This window comes from Polyodon spathula, chromosome 12 (assembly GCF_017654505.1).
Source record: "Polyodon spathula isolate WHYD16114869_AA chromosome 12, ASM1765450v1, whole genome shotgun sequence".
NCBI classification, from domain to species: domain Eukaryota; kingdom Metazoa; phylum Chordata; class Actinopteri; order Acipenseriformes; family Polyodontidae; genus Polyodon; species Polyodon spathula.
This window is the reverse complement of record NC_054545.1, coordinates 5,706,233-5,727,839: the sequence shown is the minus strand read 5'-3', so window position 1 is coordinate 5,727,839 and position 21,607 is coordinate 5,706,233. Positions and strand designations below refer to the sequence as shown.

The 21,607-nt window shown below is 37.0% G+C and overlaps 1 protein-coding gene across 5 annotated transcripts in view; it reads right to left on the bottom strand.

Annotated features, from left to right (window-relative positions):
- Positions 1-21,607, bottom strand: part of LOC121324580 (echinoderm microtubule-associated protein-like 5) — a 44,480-nt gene that overhangs the window by 19,787 nt on the left and 3,086 nt on the right. For all 5 annotated transcript variants that reach the window (XM_041266634.1, XM_041266635.1, XM_041266636.1 and 2 more), the window contains exons 2-13: positions 16,497-16,656; positions 15,265-15,363; positions 14,638-14,706; positions 7,215-7,400; positions 6,500-6,635; positions 5,877-6,078; positions 4,784-4,921; positions 4,148-4,404; positions 2,704-2,916; positions 2,397-2,564; positions 1,107-1,213; positions 703-821 (exon numbers count right to left, since the gene is read on the bottom strand). In XM_041266634.1, coding sequence (XP_041122568.1) covers positions 703-821; positions 1,107-1,213; positions 2,397-2,564; positions 2,704-2,916; positions 4,148-4,404; positions 4,784-4,921; positions 5,877-6,078; positions 6,500-6,635; positions 7,215-7,400; positions 14,638-14,706; positions 15,265-15,363; positions 16,497-16,656 — 1,854 coding nt within the window. The remainder of the gene's footprint in view (positions 1-702; positions 822-1,106; positions 1,214-2,396; positions 2,565-2,703; positions 2,917-4,147; positions 4,405-4,783; positions 4,922-5,876; positions 6,079-6,499; positions 6,636-7,214; positions 7,401-14,637; positions 14,707-15,264; positions 15,364-16,496; positions 16,657-21,607) is intronic.

The following is a 21,607-nucleotide window of genomic DNA, read 5'->3' as shown; positions in this document are numbered from 1 at the left end:
TAGGTAGTTGCATTGCACTGTGATCTATATCTGGACTAAAACCTCTATTTACTTATTTTTTCAGCAGCTTTGCTCTGCACTGGAGAACTCTTTGTTAAGCACATTGAAATGCTCATCTACAGGAAAGGTGGTACGAGAAGAATATATAGTATAGCATTGTATTGTAATGTATTGCATTACATTGCATTGTGCAAGTTGGAATTGATCCCTTCCTATCAATATACAGCATCTCGAAGGTATTAAGCAGGGAACAACATACACAAAAGGGCAACTGTGTTTAGCTTCAGGGGCAGTACTATGCATTGCTCTTTAAAAGGTCAAGCCTTTTTTCAAAGGATGTACAGATTTCAGGCGAGCTCAAAGTGGAACATGAAAGGCGATGCCTCTCCTACTTAGTATCTAACCATCATTATCCCTCCGCCCATTTGCAATATCACACTGACATTTTGTACAGCAAGTGTGAAATACCGGACATCTTGAGCGTCTTTTGCTCCAGTGTAAATGTTGCACCATTTTTTATATAAAAAGAAGCATACATATCCCCCCCATCAAGAATATAAATGACGCATTGCCGCACATGAAGAATAGTACAGTACTGCATAACAAAATACCCATAGATATTTTCAGCAAAATCAGAGAAGAGTGCCTCCCAAGATATAGACCTCAATAGCTCAGACAACCAGCTATCAGAACTGTGCTTACCCGTGGATGAAGTGCAGTCGAATGCTGCTTGTCGGAGGGCTCACCCTTTTCTTTGTTGCAGATGCTCTCTGTTTTTCTTTGCAATTCTCTTTAAGCTGAGGTAGATCTTCTTTGTAAACCTTTATAAAAAAAAAATGTATATGCAGTTGATTATCCCCAATGCATCCCTAAAGCAACTTGTGTAGTTAAATACTGGTGCTTGAACATAACAGTGTGTCCATAATTCAGTACATCGATCTGAACTCTATTTTCTTGATTTATGTGAAGAAGCAATCACACCAGCATTTTGTACACGTATCGTGCTGTATAGTGGACTTCATTGCTGTGAATACCTGTTTTATGGTCGGCACACCTTCATTATTTTAACTTCCCTCAACTGCAGAGCGAAACTGCAGGACACAAACCTGTCGTCGATAAGTGAGCTGGGTTTCCTGCTCAATTTCTGAGTCCATCTCTGGCACATCTGACTGATCCGAATCTGATTCTTCGCCATGGGATTCTGTTAAGGTTTCTGCAATTTAAAAAAGTAGCATCTAAAGCTTTTGATTGAATCCAAAGTGCTTCATTAAACCAACTGTAATACCCTGACCCAAACAAGGTCTGAAGATTTTCACAGTGGTTTCATAATTGACAAGGGAGAGGTACACCTGGGTTGTAAAGATCATTACAATCCAAAAGCAATTTAAAAAACAATCTATAGAAGTTTATGAAGCTCTTATAAAACTAGCTCGGATAATGCCTTTGTTTGGCTTGCTGTTACTCTAGTAAGCAGCAATACTGTTTGACCCAAAATAAGCAAAAACAGATGTGGTTTTTAAATCACAAGGGGTTCTGAGCATGGCTAACTCTCATACATCCCTCTCTTTATTGTAATTAGTTTTGCTTTTCAAAAGCAGTATTCCTGGCCTTTTAACACAACACGCTTTCCTTAAGAGGATTGTGCCTTCTCATATCATTAAACAATATTAACTGTAGGCACAGAGGCAGGCATTGCTTACAGCTAAAACACAGCTCAAAAGTTCTGCTCTTCATGCAGCTCTTCCAGTTGTAAATGGTAAAAAGCATTACTTATACTGGGAAATGCAGGCAGGCCAGGCTAATGGACAGAACACAAAACACTGAGGGTAATTTGAAATAAAAATATATTACTGAGTAGGTTTAAAACATTTAAAATGGTTTACTTTGCAGGAAACTAAAAGCCCACTTTTGATTTAATACTAGACTTTGTTTATAAGAAGCCATAGGCATGATGGTGGCTGGTTATATTAATACTGATAAAGAGATGAATTATTAATAAATTTGGGTTCAGCTCTAACATTTTCAGTTTTGACACACACGGGTCCTTTTTTAAAATGTGAAAGTGGGGTTGTAGATCTCATTGCATGTGTTAATAAGTTAGAAGATGAAGGAGAACTGGCCAGTACATGATTAAGATTACGAGCCCCAGTGATTTGATATAGAAATGCACGTTTATTGTAACTGTTTGCTGTAAGAAGAATTCAACTGGGACAATAGGTGATCCCCAAAGTTATAAAACAAAAGTTTTCATGCAAATAACACATACATTTCTAAGATCTTGTAGAACACGACTGTTTAAAAAATTCAAGTTGGAATATATATACGGAATATATATATATATATATATATATATATATATATATATATATATATAATGCAAAAGTCAAATGACCTACCTTGAGGTGTTATATGAAGGACATCTTTTGATTTTCTTTCTGGGATAAACTTCCACTGGAACACAGAATGATCTGCTCCACCAATAGTAATAACCCACTGGTAATCATGTGACCACCTGGCATTTGTTATATGAGCTGAATGACCTAAATATTTTTTAAACTTTGCGCCTGAGGACAGATAGGAAAAACATGTCACATAATTTACACGGTATTAAAAAGGTCTATTGGTATTCTGTTTATTTTAGTAGAGTGCATTTTAAATACATATTAAATACAAGGTACAGAACGAAAAATAAAGAGTACAAACCTTTCTTTAAACAAGGATATCGAAAAAGTTTTACTAATCCATAGTCATCGGCAGTGACTAAAACTTGATTTTTAAAGTTTGCATCTACTGAATTAATATCGTTAATATCCGAATATTTAGGCAATATTCCATTCACTTCTGCACCCAGTGAGCAGGTCCAGGTGGACCACTGCACGAGTTTGAACTCTTCTTTATTAGTGACCTCCTTACCACCTAAACAAAATAGAGGAGGAGATACAAAGTGCTTTAAATAAATCATTACATGGGAAACATTAAGAAAAGTGATTACAGAAAACCTGAAGAATCAATAGGCTAACGATCCAAGAGGGGACAAGAATGAATAATGAAAAGCTGCAGGCTACTATAAAAAAATATATCATACTTTAATGCCCTGTCAGACAGAGAGGACATTTAAAAAAAAAATGTGTTAATAGTGCATTATGTTAGATCAGCAAGGCAGAATTACTTCAAACAGACTGGATAAGCTGAATTTTACAGCATGGTATAGGTCGTAGGAGATGACATAAAGTATTAATTATGTACTTGATTATAAGTTTCTTTACTTCTATGTTAAAGTTGTATTGTCATATTTTAATACACCTTAAAGCACATGTAACTAGCTAAGCAAGACATTTGCAGTCTCGTATCTTGGTATCTGGGTATAGAGCCAAAGTTAGCAAGTGTCTAATCAAGATGCGTGGAGGAGTGGAGACACAGTGTGAAAACAGAACACCACAAACAAAGGACTAGTTTGAAACAGTTTCTAACAGATTAGGTTAAGTCTGTAAAATGCTTACATGTGGCACACTATAGAATGTTATAGATGTGGAAGAATTTCACCCCTTACCAGGAGGTGTGTTGAAGGTGTGTAATAACAGGGTGGATCCATGCTGATTGGAAGAGAGTTTAAGAAATGGGGTGGAAATGCTAATATATTCATAGTATTTAATGTAATGTTTTTGTTTGAATCATCAGTCAATTATTTGATTTGATTCCACGGACGTCTGTGTTATAATGCAAGTGTTCATGCTGTGACCTGCATTGGTTCATTGGTTCATGCTGTGACCTGCGCGTCTTTGCTTGCTTGTATCTAGTGTTCATATGATTGTATTAACTTTGTTTTTTAATACATATGTAGTATTCTTTATAAAAAAAAAAAAATCATTTGTCAAATTTATTTCCCTACAGGTTGATCAAATCGACCCCTAATATTAGTTTCTTTCTCAAGGCAAATGGTATCCACAATATACAGGTTTGCTGGAATGGAATCAGGAGCTAACAAATAAAACTTACAGTGCTGATTTCCAATGCATTCAATGTGACAGAACATATTCTACATATCTACACAGTGCAACCCCCAGGAGTGTTGAAGAGATAATAGACCTGTCTGACCAATCCCACAATGTTAAACTGAAAATACATTTTTAAAATGTTGTATCCTTACTTGGCATTTTGTATAAGAGTCTTTTTCCACTTCCGTCATTAGTTTGCAAATATTTACTGTCTGCAGACCAATCCATATGGGTTATGAAACTGGTAGAGCCAATGCACTCTCCCACTTTCTTGTAGCGCTGTACAACTCCATAAATATCCACCGAGTTCTCATTGGAGCCCACAGCCAAGTGTGCCCCATCAGGGGAGTATTTTAACTCATGAATGGCCTCCTTTCTGTCCTTGACATGAACAACCTCAGTCATGTCTCTGAATCAGGGAGAAAATTAAACAAAAGAGAATAATCTAAACAAAGTAGGACAATATATTGTCTAATCATATACTGTAAGAAAACCCTTTTCAAGTGGGGGAGGGGGGGGTTAAACATACATATTATTATTTCTTATTGAATTCCAGTAAAGACCTCGTTAATTCATGGTACATTCCACACTTACTATAGATGGATTATTCAGCACTTTTCTAATCATTATTGATAAGAACCGATTCCAGCATGCATCTTTGTGCAGAATTATAAACTGTGATAATTGGATTATTACTGTAACTGTGGAGAACTTTTTCCCCTTGATAAACCTCAGTCTGGGCTCTTCTCCAATAGACATCAGCACTTTTATTGCAGCATGGCACATACCTGACCCGCAACACAGTAAAAGAACCGTCCTTCATTCCAAGAGCAAGATGGATACCATCTGTACTCACAGCGGCACTGCGAATGGGTTCTTCCATATTACAGCGGGCAATCAATGCATGGTCAATGAGACTCCATATTCTACAGATAGAAATTCAATCCAACACAGCCAGAAGGAGGGACAGAGAGAGGGAGAGACTGGCTTCAGTGTTAAAGCGGTAAAGATTTTCATTCCAGAAGAGTAATTAGAATTGTGACCTTGCAATAATAGAATGTCACAATCACATTTTTGCTATGTCAAGTTTATTGGCTTTGTGCTCAGAGAGCACACTGTAAAATGCACAGGTGGATTGCAGCTAAAATACACATTATGAGGAATCAATCTCTGCCATTGATTTTCATGAGGGCTCGTACTGTACTTCCTGAGATGCACATGACATTGTTTACTCTTGATATTCAGGGGCTGAAAGCTTAGCATGGCAATCATGATAAAGAAAGAAATCAATAATAAAGAAATCAATAAAACACATTTCCCATTGTCTAAAAACAAGTTGTATCTGCTCTATTTTCTTTTAGACAATTAACATATTTATCAGCGGCAAACATATGGTGGTACTAGTGCTGCACAAAATGATTATTCGATTATTCTGATACAATCGCATAGGTGAGGGTCACTGGTGTGGAAGGGCTAATTTACCATCCCAAGTGAAACAAGTGTCTACAAAAAGCAGCAATCATCACAAATCTAAGCAGCTGTTTATTTCTCTTGTTTTACTTGGAATGGTAAATTAACCTGATCAACACAAATGACCCTCAGCTGTGGAGCTTATCTGAATAACCAAATAATCGGTTTGTGCAGCATGGATCTGTCTTTTTTTGATGGGTAAAAGACACAAGTCACATTAAAAGAAAGAAAAGAAAAAAAAAAAGAATATTCTGAAAAAGCATTAAACCCACTTTTAGAAATAGTCACTCTTTAGCTTTACTGCTGCCGCTGCACACACACACACACACACACACACACTTGCTACATGATAATTTCCATGTCTCCAAAGGATTAGCAGCACAGATTAACTTCATGGTCTTTCCTACAAACCTCACAGATCGGTCATCGCTCCCAGTCATCGCTAAAGGCTTTGTGGGATGAACAGCCAGGGCCCAGAGCTCCCCCTCGCAGTGGCCCTGCATAATCAGGAAGGGCTTGTTCCGTTCATGAACCACGATCTCGAATATCTCGCTATCCTGCGTACCCACAAGGATATGATCACCTCTCCAGCACACACTCCTCACTGAGAGACCTGAAACACACACACCCACACAAACACACACACACACACACAAAGGCACATTTAATATAGTAAAGAAACAGACAACAGGGACTACTATGCACAATATAACAGGATTAGCAAGTTAACCCTCAGCCTCACTACCACCTTTGCAATTTTCAGCACTAGTTACTATAGGTAGGGCCATTTCCCCCAGTATGTGAGGAAATAAAACAAACGCCCAATTAGAGATTAAAGAGAGTTTAAATAACAGGAGGTGGCTGCACTTCTCTTTAACCGTTTTCGCTCATTAAAAAGTTCATACCAGCTTTTTATTTTGTGTCCAAGGTTAGTAAATCTTGAGCTGATTTTTTTATTTTTTTTTTGGTGGGTAAAAGCGGTGAGGGTGCTTGCTTTGGATTTGTAAAGATGTGTACAATGAGTAACATTTCACCTTTATATCCTTGGTCTGTTTCCCTGAGATCAATCACAGTAATTGGTTTGAAATTTAAATCCCACAGGCGAACACAACCATCTCGCCCCCCGGTGGCAAATCCTTCCTCGCAAGCATTCATGCTGAAAATTCCTGACTGAAGAAATTAAAATGTGTCGGATTTAAAAAAAAAAAAGAAAAAAAAAAACACATTACGAATCTGCCAGAGACAAGAAAGGATTCCTACATTTCACAAGAAACCTCATTTTTATTTTATTGAGATAGTGTTGCAGAAATATGCAAACAGGAGCTTTATTTTGATTCATATATAAACGTTAAACGTTTTGAAATATACATTGTTTTACAATTATGTTTATTCTGTAAACTTCTAAATAGATTAAGAATATGCAGTCAGTATAGGCCATTCATTATGTGATGTAATATGAGTCTTCAAAAGAACCGCTCCAGAGAATCCAGCTGCTGAGGTCAAATATAACACTAAATCCCTTTAGATATAGTATAAGGGCCAACTGGTCATGCTGATCTGTAATCATTTCTATGCTAATTTGGCAAAACCACAGAACTATATAATATTGTGTAAGTCGTGAATGTATCTTAAAGTGATTTAAATCATCAATCATTATTAACACTATCTGAAATGACAGCAGGCCTGTAGGTCAGAATCACCCTAAACTGATTAACACCTAGATGCTATTTATAGAAACAGAGGACTTACCCCATGGGCACCTTGAACTGTTCGGGCAAGATTAATCCCCTTCCACACATATATATCCCCATTGAGTGCACCAGAATAAGTAACTTCATCTCTTGCACAGGCCAGGCACAATATTGTCTGCAGATCCCCGGTCTTGCCAAAAACACCACGTTTCGGGGTCAAAGCATTGCCACATATACTCCAAAACTGAAAACACACAAAAGGAAAGCAAGTTTCTTTTTTGTCTGTTGTTGCTAATATTTTTTTCAACATAATCTCACACATATACAGCTATGGTCAAAAGATAAGCATTACCTAGAATTTTAGGATTGGAGTAGTTGACATAATTAAAAAAAAAAAAAAAAACTATATGAATATTTACAATCATTTAGATATTTTATTTAACATCATGTAATAAAAGAAATTACAACAGTAGTACAGTATTTCATGTTAGATTTAAAAATGTCACATTTTAAAATGTTTGTCAGTTTCTTATGAAGTACTGTATATGAAAAACTACAAAGCAATTCAATATGTTACGATAACATTATTCAGCAGGTTTCATTCGACTTTATGAAGCAAACTTAGTTAATTCTATAGGGTGATGCAAAACTTTTGGCTGTAGCTGTCCTACTTCGCTCTGTGTTCTAAAACAAATCACACTTCGGAGAACTGAAATTGTAACATTTAACTACTGTTCAGAAAATCCCACAGTGTTTCCCAATCTGCCAGACAAACAATTAAGCACAAGTGCTGTCAGCTGTAAGTGCTTGGGAGAAAATAAAGCTCCTTGGAGGTTATTCACTGATTGGAAATGAGTGTTGTGTTCACATTCACTGGAGCACTTCAGCACACTGGCCTACAGCAAGTGCCTCAACCCAGTTGTGCTGATATCAGTGTGATTAGCAGCATGCAGCAGGAAGAAATACTACAAATCCAAGAGCGTCAGTTGCTGGATCAGAGCTCTGAGACACTGCCTACCAGTATGGCTCATTACAGTATCCTCATGAGGTGACTAAAAACTGTTAAGACAGTTTTCAGCCCCCTGCAATGCCAATAAACCGAAGACAAACCACCAGAGGCATTTTTCCAAACACACTAGAACCATTTACTGTAATTTCTGAAACACTAGTCTTAAAAACTGATGCAAACAATTTACCAAAATAAAAAGCTAAAAAAAGAAAGTTGTTGTGAACCTTCATGTTAGGAGTTAATTAAATAAAAAATAAAATTGCATATTTATGTTCATTTTTTGGGGGGCTCCCAATTAGCAGAATCGTGCAAAGGAAAAACAAGCAAGATATAGATAAGAAAAATGCAGGTATTGAAAAACTACTGCAATGCTAATTTTCTTTAAACCACCCACTCATGTGCAAATAAATGTGATCGCTATATGCAGGTGGCACTTAGCCCCCTAACAGAACAAGTTATTTTGTAAATACAAGAAAGATATTCTATGCATGTAAACAATGTCTGTTTTTAGGTTTTAAACCATGAAACTGAAATGCTGGGAATTTGGGACTTTTTTTTCTCTGCGTAGCATATATCAATTTTTCGTTTTTGTTTTTGTGGATTCTGAGCTATACACGAGTTATACATGGATTCTGAGCTATACTGTATACATATCTCCATCATTCTGAACTCCCTAAAGCCTTACTCATCCTTTTGCTAAAGCCAGCTGCATTTATGACTAAGCCTGCCATGGTCTCCCAGCGAACTGTAGAGGCCAGATCCTCATCTGCTATTCACTTTTTTTTTGTGAGTGGTGGGATCTGTCATAGTTATGTTTTAGAGTGTTGGAGTTGGGGATTAGGGTAGGGCTTTGGGTTTGGGTTAGGGTTAGGGTTAGTGTTAGGGTTAGTGTTGGGGATAGGGTTAGTGTTGGGGTTGGGGTTGGGGCTAGAGTTAGTGTTGGAGTTACGGTTAGTGTTGGGTTTAGGGTTAGGGTTAGTGTTGGGGGTGGGGTTAGAGTTAGTGTTTGGGTTAGGGTTACTGTTGGGGTTAGAGTTAGTGTTGGAACTGGGGATAGAGTTAGTGTTGGAGTTAAGGTTAGTGTTGGGTTTAGGGTTAGGGTTAGGGTTAGTGTTGGGGTTAGAGCTAGTGTTTGGGTTAGGGTTACTGTTGGGGTTAGAGTTAGTGTTGGAACTGGGGATAGAGTTAGTGTTGGAGTCAGGGTTAGTGTTGGGTTTAGGGTTAGGGTTAGTGTTGGGGTTGGGGTTGGGGTTAGAGTTAGAGTTAGTGTTGGGGTTAGAGTTAGTGTTGGAACTGGGGATAGAGTTAATGTTGGAGTTAGGGTTAGTGTTGGGTTTAGGGTTAGGCTTAGTGTTGGGGTTAGGGATGTCATGGTATACCGATTTTATGGTAAACTGCAATATAAACTGCCACGGTTTTGAAACAGCAACCATTTTTCTATACCATGATTACCGAATTCACATGGTTTAACCATTTTTCTATACCATGATTACCGAATTCACATGGTTTAAGCATGTCTCCATACCATGATTACCGAGTTCACATGGTTAAGCATATTTCTATACCATGATTACCGAGTTCACATGGTTTAAGCATGTTTCCATACCATGATTACCGAGTTCACATGGTTTAAGGTGATATGGGCACGTTTTTTGTGTGATGTTTGTCCATCAGTGAGCCACTGTGTAAATCAGAAGTAACTAATGAACGGGCATCTCAAGTTCTGAAAACTGCCATGCACGAGATTATCCGATGAAAAGCGATGAAAAGTTATAGTGCCTTGCTCTTGCTGATATTTCCAAGTATTTGTGTTTCATTTACCGCCAATCACGTTTGCTAGCGATCGTTCTTTAGTAGAGTAGTTTACATTAAATATTATTATTTATTTATTTATTTATTTATTTATTTATTAGCAGGCACCCTTACCCAGGGTGACTTACAGTTGTATACAAAAAATATATATCAAGAATTACAGCACGATTAAGAGCAAGATACAAAATACAGTGACTTCAGGCCTAATAAGAGCAAATACAAAACACAGTATGATTTGATATCAAGGCAGTTCAAGAGCAGGTGTTGACAGATACATCAGGGTTAGATGACGTCGCTTACTTAATACCCTACTCAGGTAATCTCGTGCATGGCAGTTTTCAGAACTTGATATGTCAGTTCATTAGTTACTTCTAATTTACACAGTGGCTCACTGATGGACAAACGGTCACTAAAAAAAGTGCCCATATCACCTTATAACTTTTCATCGCTGCTTTCCTATTAATTTACCAAACTAAAGAAATAACAGCAGCTATTATCTATCGTATTAGTCAAGAGAAACACAGTAAGCAAACACAAATGCAGAGAATCAAAAAGTCTATATTTACTATTATATAACAAAGTCTAAAATGCTGCAGGCATTTGCATTTTAATTTCAAACAGTATTTTAAAGATGTTGCTGTCTCCTAGAGTTGATATGTATGTCACACATGTTCACTTATATCTAGAGAACTGTTTATCTAATTGTGCTTGGCTGTGCAAGGTGGTGTAAATCAATTATTCAATATCACCTTGCACAGCCAAGCACAATTAGATAAACAGTTCTCTAGATCCAAGTGAAAATGTGTGACTGACATACATACATACATACATACATACAATTCCTTACATACCCAGATTCTGAATACAATGAGCATACATATGCCCTAACTATCATCACAATTGCAGAACTGCAATTCAAACTGCTTCAGCACATGGTGCAGTAAGACTTAGCCTTATAAGCCACTTAATCAGCCTTCATATCAATGAATTTGAAGCCCATCTAATTAGACAGGCCCAGCTTTGTGCAGCCCAGATCTCCTGGTCAGACGGATATGCAAGGTTTGGAGAGCTCAGATTTGTCAGTTATCCTGATTACTACTAGCCGTACAGGTAAATACAATGGGCTCTGAAGAGTGGTCCTTGCATGCCTGAACATGCAAACAATGATTCTTTCATGCTTGCATTTCAAAATGTAAACCAGACCTTCGGAGAAGACCTCTCCTGATTGATAAACAAGGGTTTGCTTTTTAATGACACGGTATATTGTCATTTCACATTAATATAATTCACAAATGCAGTTAGTATATTGAACTGTGTAAGGACTATTCACCAATGTATTGCCCTCAACCATTCAGATAGCAAAACAACCTGTAGAAACACCTTAAAAATAGCAGGACAAAGACTGGACAGATTACAGCCAGGAAAATACAGTGGACTATGTTCCTGTAATCAGCTTCATCTGAGCAAACCCACTTCATGGTGGCGCTGGAGTAGTTTTGTGAATAACAACCTGACAAGGAATTCCTGCAAATACATGGTATATATCTTGATTTACTTACTTTTACAGTTTTATACATTTGCTTGCATTTCATAGTGAAACAGTATGGGGGTAAAGACCCAGGAATTATGTGGATCAAATACTAGGCTGTTGGTAGTGCTGTATCAAAAAGCTATGTGCTATTGGTACTAGTGGATGCAGATAAATTTGCATTGTACTGTAGGGAGTCTTAAGTACAAGCAAGGACAACTTGGTAATGCTTTCCTGTAAAAAAATTAATAGGAAAGCTTTATAGTATTTTAGTCAGCAGCGTTCAAGCTACACTAGAATTATTCAGCTTGTTATTAACCCTAGGCATTTTGAAATAAATTCCTGGGGCCTGACAGTTCAAGGTTTAAAACAATCCACAGTAATGCTTTGTCTATCCATTTGATAGAGGGAGCTCTGCAATGTTGTACCATCACTTCAGTGTTTTGTCATTTCTTTCACAAGGTTTAAAGGTTTTGTATTCATTTTTTTATGTATATAAAAAACTTTGCAGGTCTCCTGGGTATTTCCTCACATCACAGTGGAATCCCCTTCACATCATCTCCTTGTGATTCAAACACGCTCTTTGTTTTCATGGGTTTTACTTTCCCCTCGCCATAAGTTAAAAACTTCTCACCACCACGTGTAGATGAAATCAAGACCTTACCGTGCTGTTATGATAGACTTCACCTGGCCTTCTTCATTATGTTTTACATTTCCCCAAAGCCAGACTCCCAGTATACTTCCCACATTCAGAATAAGTGTCATATGAATTTTCATTAAAGAAACACAGGTGTCAACAGTGCAATCGTGACTAGAACAGCCCTTCACTGGAAAAAAAAAAAATCTGGCAAGTGGAGGCACCAAATAACAGACTACCAGATTATTTGACTGTGAGTGCCTTCCAAGAATGGGCCCCATTTATACTGATGAAGGGCAGTGCTGAAAAAAAGCCAGCTGGCATTATAATCACCCTACATATACAGTAAGGACTGTATACATTTGAGCCATGCAGTTAAGCACCCTACATTAGCATTCATGCAAATCTGTCTTTCTGAAAATAAATCTCATTAAAATCAGGTTAAGAAGAGCCGCAACCCATATTTAAAAAAAAAATTCAGGGATAGAAATTGTGAAAAACATAGAACTGAAACTATTCTTTCAAATATTATCAGTGTTTTCCAGAAATGTATTTAGGCCACTTCATCCCTGAAAGAAAAGACACATTTCAAACTTAGGTTATTGAAAAAAAAAATTCAAATGAACTTTAGTGCTTCTTGAACAGATATACAGGCTCATTTTATTAATAATAATAATAATAATAATAATAATAATAATAATAATAATAATAATCTTTATTTTTATATAGCGCCTTTCATAGCGGACCACCATCACAAAGTGCTTTACAAGATATAAGACTAGGGTGTGTGAACTATGCATCAGCTGCAGAGTCACTTACAACAACGTCTCACCCGAAAGACAGAGCACAAGGAGGTTAAGTGACTTGCTCAGAGTCACACAATGAGTCAGTGGCTGAGCTGGGATTTGAACCAGGGACCTGCTACTTACAAACCCATTTCTTTAACCAATGACTCATTTTATGATTCATCTTCTTTGCCTTTTCAGGATAATTTGCCACATTAGCAGCAGAATTGGAGAACAAATCCAGTAATAAATAAAATGGACAGATCCTAACTTGAAACCCATTTCACTATGAGGTGTAGCAGATGTGCAGCGCAACACTTTGATCTGGTCACCCGGCTCCCAGATAAACAACCCAGTGCCTTACTGGTGATGCATCTGCAGAGCATCACATATCTCTATAGCTGTTCAGTTTCTTAACCCCAATTTAAAAGCCACCCAAAAAAAAAAAAAAAAAAAAAAAAAAAACAGAAGAAATCTGCAGTGGCATGATAAACAAAATGCACCCAAAAATAAGAAAACCAAATTGCACATTAAAATCAAAATCAGCCATTGAAGCCACAGTAATTCCTAATCAAAACGAAACTACTGTATTTCAATTTTTAGGAACATATAAAATATAACTTGTATCGTCAAGCAAGAATGCTGAAACAAAAAAACTAAATACAAAAAACAGGGACAAGATGTTTGCACCGTCTGCTGAAGAACGCACAGATAATCTTGTAAAGTCAATAAAGTCACTGCTGGTGGGGAAGATGTATAATTTAACTTGGCAGCCTTGGCTGGATGTAATTGCATTGCCTGGACACAAAACATAGTCTATGCATCCTTCAGATCAGTTTGGAATGGTTTTCTATCAACAGCAGTAGAAAAAGTAACATCACTATACTGTAAATCAGCCAGTATATTTAGATAGAGAGAGCCAGATTGAACTGTCTGAAACCAGAGGCATTTGATAATACCAGCTTGTCAGAAAGATGTATTGCTAGTGCTCTTGAACACGATTAGCCGCTTTTCTTCAATTAAACCAGTGCAATCAAAGATTTTCTATCTACTTCTAAAAGACAACACACAGATTAATTCCCATCAGCACAAACAAGGACCCACAGAAACCACTCCAAATACAAAACAAAACAAATTTCTCACATGGAAGAACAGTTTTCCATTACAGTCTATCCTGCAAATCCACCAGACCGCTTGGAAATGAAAGCAGAAGCCTTCTATGTACTTCTGTGCTGCAAACTCTCAATTTTGTAACTTGTGTGCCTGCATTGTTTGTAGCACTTGAGTTGTCGTCTCAGCTCTGTATCGCTGCACATCTGTCTTACTATTGCTTCGCTCCCAACACCTTGGCAATTATCTCGATAGTTCTAAAGTTACCTAGCCTGTATGCTACTCACATAAGAGGCTGTGACAAGTCTGATGGTCTACCACAATACCATTAGTCCAATTAGGGGAGCCTTGAAATACTTTATGAGCTCATCATTAGGAATACTCGCTAAATAAGCAAGTAACAGAAAATAAGTAAATCTTTTTAAAAGCATGACATAACTAGTACTTTCTCAATTCTGGAAAAGCCGATGTGAATACACATTTGTTGCCTTTCTCTATTGTTATAACAATACTAGTACATATTCCACAGTGACAGATATAACACAAACGTAGTTCATTGTTCATGAAAGCAGCAATGGTGCAGTAAATTTTGTACAGTACCTTGATGTGTTTAACCCCACAGCTTACTAGTTTATTAGGTTGGTACAAATCCCAAGATATGTCAAATATCTGTAAAATGCAGATAAAAATAAATATTATTAAGAGTTATTAATTAACAAGTGCATGATCAAAATAAAAAAGTGTGTATATATATCTATATATATATATATATATATATATATATATATATAGATAGATAGATAGCTAGATAGATAGATAGATAGATAGATAGAGATAGATAGAGATAGATAGATAGATAGATATTGTATTATATATAAATGTATTATTTATAAATACCATATGCAATCCAAGACAGTAAGTAACTGTTAAGGTAACCTACATAAATTACTGCAGCTTTTTCCTGGCAATGCCACAACGGTTAATATGCAGTTTATTGCACCATGAAAATCACACACATTTACTGTATCTTTAAATCACTAATCTTTGCAATTAATTAAGTGCGTTACCAAAATGTGCCCCAAGTACTCAAACCCTACAACCCTTCTGTTCTGTTCTTTAGCCTCCAGGAATTCATTTTCCACTCTGAGTGGCATAACAGCAATTCAGGGGAGACAAGTAATCAATATTTAATTTGCAAAGTAAGATAGAAACTGATCGTCACGTTACCCTATCTGTGTGGCCCGGGGCTGTAGCCAGCACATTTCCTCGTCTCCAATCCCACACACACATCGTGTTTTTAGAATCCAAACCTACAGACACTAAACACTGCAAAAAGGAAATAAAATGGAATTATACAAAATGTACATTTTAATAGCGTGATGTACTTTTCTTTCACACATTCTTGTATTTGTGGGTTTAAATAAAAATAAAAAAACAGACAACGAGAGCATTGAGAAACGTGATTGTCAGTACGGTAGCTTAGTTAAGGTACAGTTCCTTTTTCCTCACAGTGCAAATGAAAAATGAAGATGTTTGTATGCACTAAACAGGATTACATGGTCACAGCTCGGCACTGTGCCTTGACACTGGATACATTCCAAGACACCATCCAGGAGCAGGCATAAAAGCTCTGCGATTCTGCAATGAAGATGTGAGGGCAAAAAAGAATACACAGCACCATCTGCAATAAAGTGAAGCAAGGCACTTCTTACACCTCTTTGGGTTTACATGCACTTTGAGCACAACTCCAGATTAAAATGTTTAACATGGAAATCCACTCTCAATCTGCAGCTCAGGAAGCTAAAGGAGACTCCCAATAGGTTGAACCTTTTTTTTTTTAGAGAACTTGGGCCACATTTTAGAGGGGTTTACCCAGGTCTTTAACTGATTTAGTAATCTTATCAGAAATAAACACCTGAGTGTGCTTAACAAATCTTTAATCATATATATTATCGTGTAGCTGACAAAATTTGCTGCTTTCATGTTGTGAGTGTAAATGTATTCGTAATGCTTTGCATGAAATGTGTAACTGGATTCTAGACAAGATGGTGCCTCTCTAAATAGTTACATACTGGAAAGCGAAAGTCTTAAATAAATACAAGAATATGCTATCTGACATTATGCAACAGTGTAGCATGAAGGATTATTAATGCAACTGCACCCCTCTATAAAAAGTATGCAATATACAAATTTCGCACTGCCAATAGTATATTTTTGTAGTTTATTTAAAATGGGTTTCAATTTGTCTTCTAATAGAAACCGGTACATCTACAGATTGCTTTGCCATACCTGATACTCTCTCCATACCAAGATTCTAGTAAGAGTTGACATCCATTTAGAGACCCCCCCCCCAAAGAGTTGGTACTGTAGTTGCATGCACTGAATGTAGGCATGAAATGATTAACAGTTCTAATAAAAACAATTACTTTATGTATTTAGGAAATAGAAATAATACATACCTGTCCCTCAAGATCAAATGCCAGGCAGGCTATTCCATGTGTGTGGACATCTTTTAAAATTGAGACAGTCTGCACTGTGTAGGAATCCCACACACAGATATAGGGTTCCTTCCCAACTTGCCCTGTTGCCACCAATACTTGCTCAGGATGTAAAGCTAAACTGTAAAGAAACATACAGTAAATACCCCGGACATCATGAAAAGTCCTATAGAAAAGCATACACTGGCTGCTGGTGCCATCATTATAAGTCAGCACTATTCAGCAGATTGCCAAACTCTGAAGCTGTTAGGACCCCCGGAAGTTTTAAGACCTGACAGTGCTTGGGTCACAATGTGCGCCCTGTAGCATGAGACAACACAGGGACATCCAGCAGACACATCTGAATTGCACAGCCTTATCTAAACAGCGCTGTACAGCATCTGCAACACCCTCAAGACAGCAAGCTTTCTGCAGGAGTAAAAAGAGCAAGTATTACATAGCCCTGTTGACTGGGAACGTGTGCAGGTTACATAGTCAGAATATTGTGTTAACACTATTTCTCAGTTTGCAGATCTGATCCAGTTTATATGAGCAGCCATCTAGTGCAGGGGTGGCCAAACCTGAACACCCTACAACTCTCATGGACCACAGCTGACCACTCCTGATGTAGTGGTCGCTCCATCGCTAATTGATCTCAGCAAGTACTGTAGGTTCAAGCAGCAACCAACAAGTAATCGAATATCAGACAGGTTATAATCTACAATAATGTACGCATTGAGAACACTTTGTTATTGATTAACTGTTGCATCACTAGTGTTTTTAATGTATAGGTGGAACACTATGTTATTGATTAAATTTTGTGTAATTCTCTCACCGTTATGAAATTGTAAATATATTTTCAAATCTCCAACAGGTCGGTCCCGTGTTATAAGAGGAGTCACAAAGCAAACACACATCCATTCAAGAAAACATAAAAAAAGAACTTAAACGACTATATTTTTTATACGAGAAGACATTCTTGACTTTCTCCGGTCAATCATAGGGGGTAACAGTTTTTACAATGGTACAGTCTACAGTATCAAAGACAGTGACATAACACAAAAGGTCTTAAATGAAAAAAGGAAAAGCAAACTTAAAACCCCTGACAGGCAAGATCTCCAGTGAGGGTCTAATCCACTGAACAAACAGATTTGATCTCTTATAAAACAGAGCCTTGCTTCACCTTTTTAAAGCTCGGAGATGTTCAGTTTGCCACCAGTTGGCTGGAAACGTAACAAATTCCTTACTGAAGAGCCTTGTGCAAGAAGTACAGTAACCATTCCCCCGCAATCACTCCTGTTAGCGATTCAATTATCGGCTTTGGCTTGTGGATAGAATTGGCATAAAAAATGCATGAAGAAAAGCACTTCTGCATTGCAGCTACCCTACTGAGCCCAGGGTTAAATGTATTCTTTCAGTCATTTTGCACAGATTTCACTGGACACAAGTCAGCCTCAACATGAATAAAATACCGTAAAATATTCCAACACCTGCTGTACATGCCAAGCACATTAACACATTATCTATTCATGCACAACACATACTGTGGCTCTCAACTACATCTAAAAAATGTACATTTAATGACCCCTGTCATTTCTAAAGAAAGCGCATTTTTTCAAGTTTTCCATATATATTATATCCATATATACATTCATTGAATTTATTACTTCAATTTATTACTTAAAGATGGAGCTGGATCCTTTCTTGTCATATGTAGTATATATATATATATATATATATATATATATATATATATATATATATATATATATATATACATATATACATGCACACACACACATACACACATGCTAAATAACTCAACACAGCAGTAAGAACTGTTTTCATCTCTGATTGTCTTTTTAGTTCATTGGCTACCCTGAAGGGATCTGACATTTTAGAATATAATTACAATCTAACATAATCCTTCAATGTCTTTAATATAGTGAATTCCACTTTAATCCCATTCAGTAGATGCAAATTCTGTTCACAGAGTAAGTCAAATTTCAGGTTTTATGGATGTAAATGCATTTAAAACACTTTTGAAAATACTGTGCACTGCTACACCATTGCAGTTAGAATGCAGAGCTCTATTTATGACAGCCTGCCAAGAAGGTGGGGAGTGTGACCTTTCTATCAAGCTGCTTCACAAAGTACTGAAAATAATCAGCTAGCAGACTATGAAAAAAAAGGATGCAAGCTTTCAAAATCAGTGTACTGCATGAACCATTCTGTCTGTCTTTAATTGGACTTTAAAGCTGATTTAATTGCAGTTAACCAGTACAGTAAAATGCATAGCAAGTTCTCACAGCTCACAGCTCTTAGTGAAGGTCACATTTGAAATCGTCCATTGTGGGGTTATTTGAAAGGGCTTGTATTTGATCAGCAGACACAGGTAATCGCAGATTATATCTATACAAATATACCGGAGGGCAATGCTGTGCTGTACGAATTTTCCATACTTGTTTTCTCTGCTGTAGCTTTTCATTTTTCATACCACTGCAATTATTTAAAATGACCTGGATATTTCAGGACTCCTGTTCCAGATCCCTCTGGCTAAAGGCATGACTCCACAAGGGAACACTATGAGAACAATGCTCCTCCATACACAGAGCAATAAAGCAGGCATGCAAATCACAGCCCAGCAGTTCAGCTCCACGGAACGAAAGAGTCAAAAAGTTCAATGCCGACCAATATTGCAGTATCCACAACCAATATCAGGAAGAAAAAATAACATATCAGGATGGTCCTCTCAACAAGCCCATTTCAATGAATGTACAGAACACAGCAGTTTGGAGGTGGTGGTGAATGCAACCAATTACAAATGTTCCCTATTTATAGCCCACTGTGTTGAAATAATATGAGTACAGAAACTTGCAAAAGTCAGCATATGGACTACTGCCACATACAGTATCTGTTAATATCACCAAAACTGTTAATATACTAAACCTTCTCAATGGATAGATGACACATTGTAGAACAGGCGCTCTTGCAACATACAAGGTCATGCTAACACTCAATGAGTAATGGCTGTTTATCATGCAGTATGATTTCGATTATTAACTTTCTACGCTACAATAACTTCAGACTGTTGTAAAAAAATGTATATCTCGGCTCAACAAGCCATAACAAATACTGGGTCAAGCACTAAAGGATGGATCATGTTTGTTTTTTAGTGAGATTACCGTACAAATAATGCAAACAATGTAGTAAGGTTTGAAAATGTAATTGCAGAACTACAGACTGATCAATGCAAAATATCAGGATGGTAGCACTAGGCAAACCACTACAGCCTTCATTCATTCATTCATTCACAGCAGTCATACTTGAGAAATATCATTTGGGATAATCATATAAACATAGCTTGTCACTACTGTAACCAATCACCTGCCCTGCTTGGGTAAAATAACTCTCAGATGGAGGGTCTAATACATTAGACCCTCCATCCGACCCAGAGTGTCTCTAGAAGTCAGGCCTCATCCATTCTAAAGCAGCACTCACCTTGCTTGCTCTTGCCAGGGATTAGAGTAAGGAGAAGGATTAGCACATTTCTAACGGTCCGTTTTTATCTCCCTTGGCTTCCTATAAACCACATCTAATGCACTCACAGATAAGGCAGCATGTACAGAATCTACCTGCAGAGGAGCATTAGAAAATGAAGCCTTGACAACACAAGCAATTTGACAATGCTGCTTGTATTCGAAATCACAGGGGTGCCATACCTTAGCTCTTGACTGGTGGTATTCGGACAGATTCTGCACATCTTGCATGTTTTTAATACAAAAGCATGGCACCTACAGTATAGACTACAGTTGCCTAATGTATATAAAGGTGACCATTGTAAAAGAACAGTGAAAGTATGGGTAAAATGATTTTATGATTCACATAAAATCAATATTTTGCATACAGCACAGGCATGTTCCTTTCTTCAGGGTATATGACGCTTTCAGAAAATTAAATAATTCTTCAATCTAGTTTCTGTTCGTAATTCAAGATTAAAACACACTGAAATTCAATTCCAAATTCAATAGGCTAAAATACACCATATACAAAGTTCTTGCATTTCAGTGTTGCAGCTGTCAAAACTAGAAGCATGGTCCTCCATGAAAGCGGTTGTTGTACACAGCAGGATACAGTCTAAAAAAACAGCAAAGTAAAAAGTAGAAATGTAGTACTATTCTACACAAAACCAGATGAGCCTATTTGTTCCCATAAAACAATAATTTTGTAAACTATATATATATATATAATATATATATATATATATATATATATATATATATATATATATATATATATATATATTATATTTTAAATGGATTCTGGGCTACTATTCTTAAAAAAAAAAATAATAATAATAATAATAATTAAAACCAATCCCCAGCTATAGGACTACAGGACTGCTTCAATGATCTAAACCAAGGGGGAATTGTATTTAACATTTACAGATGTTCAAATCAGGGGTTATTATTATTGGCCCATAGGGGAAACCGTACAGTTAAAAGGCTGGCAGTACTTGGCTTAAAAAATGTTTTATTACCTGTATGTGTTTGCACTGCACATCAGTCTGGAAATCAAGCACATTAAATTGCCCAAAGTTCAAAATTAATTATGCATTGTGTTTTATTGCATACACACTCTATTGAATTATTGATTACTGCATGTGATGTACTCATGCAGATAAAATATCAGTGTATATACAGCACAGGACTGACACGGACGTCTAGTGATAAAAGCCCTGAGCCATTGTGGTTTATTTTCTTTTTTAATTAAATGCCCTTTCTTTAGGCAATAACAGTATGTTACTCTGCTATTTTAGTCTCAAAGGTGGTACTGTAGGGCTACGATTGCAAAACGTGTGCATTTGTAAAATAACGTGTTCTTGACAAACAGTTTCATTTAAAGGGCTTGTTGCTGTCAGAAAGAGTGTAGAGCATGGCTCTGATGTAATTCCCCCATAGTGCACCAGACCAGCGCACTCAGACAGTTCTGCTGGCATTACAAAGACAGTGCAAGAGGCTAGTCATAGGTCTGTGCTTGCTTTACTTGTGCAGTGGCAATCTGAGGACAGGAAACAGTGGGTGCCACCATAA